Raw genomic sequence first — 7,462 nt, 5'->3', positions numbered from 1 at the left:
CTAATCACTTTAGAAGTTGTTTCAATCTTAAAGTAACCTTTAGAAGACAATTATTTGAATCTTAATAGACCGGTCACCTACCGTAATCCACTAGCTGCATGCAATGCACAAATACATACAAGGGCAGTAATGTAAATTCACATCATTGCAAGACTCTCTCAACAAGCTTTCTATCCCTCTATAAATACATAGAATAAACATGTATCACCAACCAAGCTTTACTTACACCAAACCTGGTTAATTACCACATTTTTCTGTCCAACTATCTCCAATTTCAAATGGCCCATTCATCAACTTTCTGTCTCATTTTAACGTTGTTAATAAATTGTAACTTGCATGTTAATGGATGTTATACGTCGATAACAAGCTTTGGCGACTCACTCGCCGACACCGGAAACATGAAGCTAATGTCCATGAAATCCGATAACGCGCTGCCCCATTTCGTGTTTCCGCCTTATGGTGAAACCTTTTTTCATGAACCGACCGGACGTTGCTCCAATGGCCGTCTAATCATCGATTTCATAGGTATAATGGATATCCATATATACACATAGTTGAACCTATATTTCTGTCGGAAATGTGTAGGAAATATATGTTTAAAAAAGTTTACCAAAGACAGATTTTCCGACTAAATCAGCTTTGTTGGAAAACTGTCACTAATAGTTGTTTTCTACGCATTTCTGACAAATATTGCAGTCGGAAACCACCTAGTTCTCTGGTATTGTTTTTTTAATGACAACGGTTGCTACTACTACTCTATTGTAGTCCAATAAAACCTAAATTAATCAATTTTCTGAGACTTCACATTTAAGAAGCATATGTCTCTACCAGGTGGGCTAGCTCCACACTGGCAGTTCTCTAGTACTGTTATTTTTTGGTCAAAGATTTATAATTTTTTTGTTTGTTTTTGAAGCGGAGAGTCTTGGGTTGCCACTAATAACGCCCTCTCAGGCCATCAACACGACCTTCAACGTTACAGGGTTGGGACAAGGAGTGAATTATGCGGTGGCTGGTGCGACCGCGTTGGATCCTTCGTTTCATATAGCAAGAGGAGTTTATGTTAAGACGAATGCATCTTTGGGAGTTCAGTTGGGATGGTTTAAAGAATCATTGTCTCCCACAGTTTCTGGTAAGTTGGTAACTAGGTCAAACCTACATGCACCTAAATTTTGTATCTTCTTTATAATATTGGAGTCTATTGGTGTTGCGTGAGTAACCTTGGTAGCACTACACTACAAGATCTTTGGTTGGTGTTTATATTTGGGGTGGGGTCTTCATGCTAACAATAAAACGACTTACTTATTATATTGTAACGGTTTAAATTCTTCATTAACATATCGTAACTTAAGTGTTGATGATCGCTGACTTTAATGTATTATTGGTGCTATTTGTCACGGTTTATGCCCCTATCGCGACGCAAGGGTTAATACTAGTTTACATCAAATTACAATGTCTTTTAATTTCTAGAACCTGAATTACACTATAAAAACGTAAAAGTATATTAAAAATGAATATATTCGCCTTTTAGAAAATGGTTTTGGATTTCAAATATGCCCAACATTATTTTTAGTTTTACTTATTAACCAAATCCTGCATGTTTCATCATTCACATAAAACGTTTTATGCAACTTAGTTTTTAAATTTTATATTATGAAGTACAATTTTAAAATTTTTCATTCATTTTGTCTCTAAAAATATTACGAAAAAAATGTTTGAAATGCTAACTTGAGAAAAAAAGGTTATATTATAACAGGATATATTAATGACAAATCTTTTTATAAAGAAAATACGTATGTTTATAAAAAGGAATTCTCAAAGAATGTCATTATCATCTAAAAAGTATTTTTTATTATTTTATTGGATCATAAACAACCATAAGCATTATTATAATCCGTCAAATATTTCATGAGATGGCGATGCAACTTTTTAGAATAAATGTATGTATTAATATAATCTTATCCTCCATTTGTGGCATGCTATATATATATATATATATATATATATATATATATATATATATATATATATATATATATATAAATCAACTAGTCCCACATTATCCTAATTACTTTTAGATTTCGTTTTTGTTCGACATGAGAGTGGTGGGCGATGGATAGGGGAGAGAATATTTTTTCAAATTTTTACATTTACAAATGAGTGTGGGGGTGTTAATTTTTAACACGATATTAATCTAACACAAAATCTACGCATTTAGTTTTTAAAAGAGTGTAAGTCAGTTTTGTGTAATATCATAGACAAACTTAGCTAACGAGTTGTGTTTCTCTCAATTCATAAAAACTTGTAGCGTGTTTATATGTTTGTGTTTGTGTTTGATATGATTTTCAAATCTCGTTTGTTTCAAGTTTTTGAATTCAAGTCTCATCCAACTACTTAGCAATCACAACACAAGTAACACTTCTATATTTCTGCGCTAAAATATTTGTAAGTCTTACGTATAAAACGAAAATCATAATATCGATCAGAAGAAATAATAATAATAATAATAATAATAATAATAATAATAAATTCTATGAAGAAAAGTTTAACGAGCATAACTTTTAATTAATGTTTAAAATCACTTATTATTTAACCTTTAGGGCCCCTTCGTTTAAATTCTTTTAAAAGTCGGTTGTATTTATTATGTAATAAATAATCATCTATGATTGTTAAGAGCCAAATCAAAATATAAAGAATAAATATCATTATATGTATATGTAATAAATAATCATTTATGATTGTTAAGAGCCAAATCAAAATATAAAAATATATATCATTATATGTATAGATATGACAAAAAAAAAAACTAATTGATATATATATATATATATATATTATGAAACTAGGTTAGAACCCCGTGTATTACACGTGTTGAATAAATGTAATTTTATATACCAAATAATATATATATATATATAGTAAGGTTAACATACAAAAAGCCTTATCATACATCACGTAGGAGACAATGGTAACCGTTGGATCAGGGGTATAATCACGCATGGGACCACATAATCACGCATGGGACTATAATCACGCACGTTATATTTTTTGTCATGTATGTTAATGTAAGTTAAGCCTTGAAGTACATTATACTTTCTATATATATATATATATATATATATATATATATATATATATATTTGGGGTGGGGTCTTCAAATGTGTAGAAATGCTTTGTAAGAAGAAAAAAGAAGAAATTTCAACCAATAGAAATGCTTCATTAAACTTCATTTAATATTTGCCTTTAAATGTAACTATAAGGGTATATTAGTAAACTTACATACATCATTAATTGGTAGTTTCATCTTTAATAACTAACTATATTAAATTTATAACTTATTTTTAAGATATATATTTTTCACAAAAAATAAAAATAAAAATTCATTTATAGTGTAGGATAAATACAAGGCGTGTAGGATAAATTACTAGTTGCGTAGGATAAATTTTCAATATGTGTAGGATAAATTTCGAAATGTGTAGGATAACTTTTGATGCGTGTAGGCAAAAATATTTAGTTTGGAGGATTATAGTCTTAATGACTAATTAATTAGTCAAACATAATAATAAATAAGATGAGAAAAAAACTATTTAATGTTTTACAATTATACCCTTTTATTCTTTTTCTTCTCAATAAAATTTTCTTCTCAAATGAACCTTCCCCTATATATATATATATATATATATATATATATATATATATATATATATATATATATATATATATATATATATATATATATATATATATATATATATATATATTTAAAAATCTCGTTTATTACATGGGTTGAATAAATGTAATTTTATGTTTAAATAATAAAAAATGTTGTATTTTTAAGAACCCGTGTATTGTATGGGTTGGGTAAATTTAATTTTATATATTAAATAATGAAAAAAGTTACATTTTTAAGAATCTCATGTGTTATACAGGTTCAGCACATGTAATTTTATATACCAAACAATAAAAAGTTATATCTTTATAAACCTTATGTATGATATGCATTGAATAAATCTAATTTTATATACTATATAATAAAAATAAAAATAATAAAAATTTATATCTTAAAAAAAAACTAACGGATATACTCGATATACGATGGATGGGATGATTGCAGTGATGGTTCTTGTAAATGTCACGTAAACATAGTTATTATCGTATTTGAGTTGAGAGTTGAACACGAAAGTAAAAGTATAGAATTAAATAAACATTGATTAATATTTTTATTTACCACTTATAAACATTTTTGAAATAGGCGCTACCATTAATTACTTTAGTTTAATAAAATAAATAAATCATTTAAATTATATTAATTTATATTTAGCATACATAATTTGTTACTTTTAGGATAAATAATTTTGAAATCTGATAAATATTTTAAAATATTAGATTATCTCCTATACGAATTGTTTAAATTTATATTAAATTTAATTTTATAATTATCTTTTAATTGATATTAATTATTTTTAAAAAATAGATGGTTTCAATGAATGACATGTGTCCTCCCATGGGTTTCTTTTATTAAATAGTATAGATTTTATAATTATAATTATTATAATGATATATAAATTAAAAGATTAATTATATGTGTACATAAAAATTAACTTACAAATAAATAAATAGTAAACAAGTTTTCAAACATAGCTCTATTTTATAAAATAACTAATGAGAAAAGTACCGAGTTTTAAACAAAGTTTGAATCCCATAAACCCAACTCCTTTTCTCAAGTGAAACTAGCACTACTTCTTTAACTAGTTCTTAAACCTTAAACAGTGTATCTTTCAAACATTAGCATGTGATTATTTATAAAGCAGTTAAGTTATATAACTTACTATCAAGCCTGAAAATTCAGTCGACACGTCTAATATACTTTGAGAAATACACTCAATATGGGTTCACGTTTCACTCGTTATTTAGTACAACCAACTTGTTTTAGCATTTTTCTAGTGAAGATTATTAGTTTAGGTTAGCATTTTTTTTTTTTTTGTATATAAAATTGTTTTACTAATATGATTTAAACGGATTTGGTATTATATATTGTAGGTATTTTAGTATTGTGTAGTTATGGCTAATTTTTACGGTCAGTTAAGATAAGATTTATCAACTTTTATTAATGTTTACACAAAATTGCAGTCAATAAACGTTTAATCGGATGCTCTTTGATTCTCATGGGAGAGATTGGTGGAAACGACTACAATCACGCACTAGAATCTGGAAAGTCGATCGACGAGGTTGAAGGTTATGTTCCATTTGTTATTAAAGCTATCATCTCAGCAATCAATGTAAGTATACACTCTAACTACTTATACTTCCATCATTTTTTCGCACTTGTTTGAAGTCGTAAAGACAATAATTTGTTTGACAATGGTTTACATTCTTGGTTATGTTGGAAAAAAATAGGAACTTATTGATCTAGGTGCCGAGACTCTAGTCATACCAGGAAACCTACCGATTGGATGCTCTGCGACGTATTTGACCATGTTTTATGGCTCGAACAAAGTGAAATATGATAATGCAACCGGATGCATTACGCAGTTAAACAAGTTTGCTGAGTATCACAATGAACAACTCAAGATGGAATTAAATAAAATCAGAGAGGTTCATCCCGAGGTCACCATTATCTACGCTGACTACTACAATGCTGCGATGCAAGTTTTTCTTTCTCCGCACAAATATGGTACATGGCATATCCATTTTAGGCACGTGTATAGTTTGAGGGGGTGAATAGAGCTAAATTCTTTATCATGTAACCCGAGTTCTATTAACTTATTGGACGCCCAGTTCAACATTAGAACCCTTTAAAAAAAGGTCATAGCAATAATGTAATCCGGAAAGAGATGTTTACATGTCCATGCTAAATACTTACAAGATTTTGGATAACGTATGTAGGATTCACAAACGGCGCTCTTAAGGCATGTTGTGGAGGTGGAGGACCGTTTAACTACAACTCATCGGTAGCATGCTCAGAGCCATTGTCAACTTCATGTGCTGAACCAGATACGTATTTTAACTGGGATGGATTGCACTTGACAGAAGCCGCATACAAGTTTATATTCAAGAGCTTATTTGAAGGGTCATACACTACGCCCCAATTCAGGTCAGTGTGCCCAACTTCAAGGTTACGATCAGTGGGAGGATTGTCAAGTTCGATATAAAAAAAAAGAATTATTGGAAACTTGTATAGCGTTGCTCAAGCTTTGGAGTTCAAGTAATTATATTGGGAAAATGTATGTTTTGTAAACATAATATGGTTTATGATGTGTACATAAACTATGGATGTTGACATGTATATTTGTATAATTATTTTGTATAAACAGTTTCATGTCTATCCCATTATTTTGTATAATTATGTTTTGTAAACATAATATGCATGGTAACTAAAACTTGATATAGCATCGTACCTTTTCTTGTTTCTTAAATTAGTTTCTACTGATAAATAAGTATCCTTTTTATATCTACTACTACTACAATATGAAGCATTAGACGGTATTCAATATTTGTTTTAGATGAAACTCCGTCTTAAAATCAAATCCTACATGACCGTTGTGCCAATCCAATTAAAATATTCAACAAAATTCCATATAACCTCGTCTTATGCTTAAAACCCGTCTTATGCTTATATATGCACCCTTTAGACGGTGTTCCCTTTGAACACCATCTTATATACTTCAATTTCTCTCATCTTATTCATTCAATTTCATCATTAACAAGCTTTTAAAGCTTCAAGGTTAGTTTCTTTTTTCTTTACATATATTACTTAGTGTTTTTTAATTTTATAAATAGTACTTATATAACTTTAAATGTGTTTAATTATATGTTTTTTTTTTTGTTAGAATAGTTCCATCAATAAATCCAATATTGTTCTTAACTCTTAATGCAAATTTTATTGCATTATCCCACATAGTATAATTCTCAGTTTCTTTTAGTTTTAAGAGTAAATTACAAGTTTTGTCCTTTATGTTTATACCAACTTGTAGGCGGTGTCCTTTAGCGCAAAAGTTGACAAGTTATGTACTTAATATTTCAAAATCGTGCACGTTATATCCTTTAGGCCAAACCCAGTTAGATTTTTTGGTTAAATCTGGTCATGTGTCTTGCACATGAGTGCATTCTTGTCATTTCACCTTCTTAAAGACTATTTTGTAAAACAAGTTATATTAAAGGACTATTGTGTAAATAATAAAAAGTTTATAATAAAAAAAGGGTAAATTACTTTTTGAGTCCCTGTGTTTTAGTGATTTTAACTAGTTGAGTCCAAAAGCAAAAAGTTTAACGACCTGAGTCCCTATAAGCATTTTCATTAACCATTTGAGTCCTTTTGAATCCAAATTTTAACATTTTGAGTCCAATTTTTTGGACTCAAATCGTTATAAAATAAACAAAACTGGACTCAAAACGTTATAAAATAAATGTCTAGGGACTCAGAGCGTTAAACTTTTTGATTTTGGACTCAAGCGGTTAAAACACA

At 28.8% G+C, this 7,462-nt stretch overlaps 1 protein-coding gene across 1 annotated transcript; it reads left to right on the top strand.

Annotated features, from left to right (window-relative positions):
- The first annotated feature begins 227 nt into the window (after positions 1–227).
- LOC110867667 (GDSL esterase/lipase At1g28600) lies at positions 228–6,340 on the top strand. Its single transcript, XM_022116678.2, has 5 exons — positions 228–525; positions 914–1,129; positions 5,128–5,276; positions 5,395–5,671; positions 5,884–6,340. Exons 1-5 carry the CDS (start codon positions 279–281, stop codon positions 6,147–6,149), a joined length of 1,155 nt encoding a protein of 384 aa, XP_021972370.1. The 5' UTR covers positions 228–278; the 3' UTR covers positions 6,150–6,340.
- The last annotated feature ends 1,122 nt before the right edge of the window (positions 6,341–7,462 follow it).

The sequence above is a fragment of the Helianthus annuus genome, chromosome 17 (assembly GCF_002127325.2).
Source record: "Helianthus annuus cultivar XRQ/B chromosome 17, HanXRQr2.0-SUNRISE, whole genome shotgun sequence".
NCBI classification, from domain to species: Eukaryota; Viridiplantae; Streptophyta; class Magnoliopsida; order Asterales; family Asteraceae; genus Helianthus; species Helianthus annuus.
Note: the sequence above shows the minus strand (reverse complement) of the source record. Positions and strands in the feature narration are given on the sequence as shown.

What these genes read in the sequence shown, in the direction of transcription:
- LOC110867667 (XM_022116678.2), top strand. Translation starts at nt 279, where the DNA reads ATGGCCCATTCATCAACTTTCTGTCTCATTTTAACGTTGTTAATAAAT. An exon ending in ATTGTCTCCCACAGTTTCTG is followed by an intron (nt 1,130 to 5,127) that starts GTAAGTTGGTAA and finishes ACAAAATTGCAG; the next exon opens with TCAATAAACGTTTAATCGGA. An exon ending in TCTTTCTCCGCACAAATATG is followed by an intron (nt 5,672 to 5,883) that starts GTACATGGCATA and finishes TAACGTATGTAG; the next exon opens with GATTCACAAACGGCGCTCTT.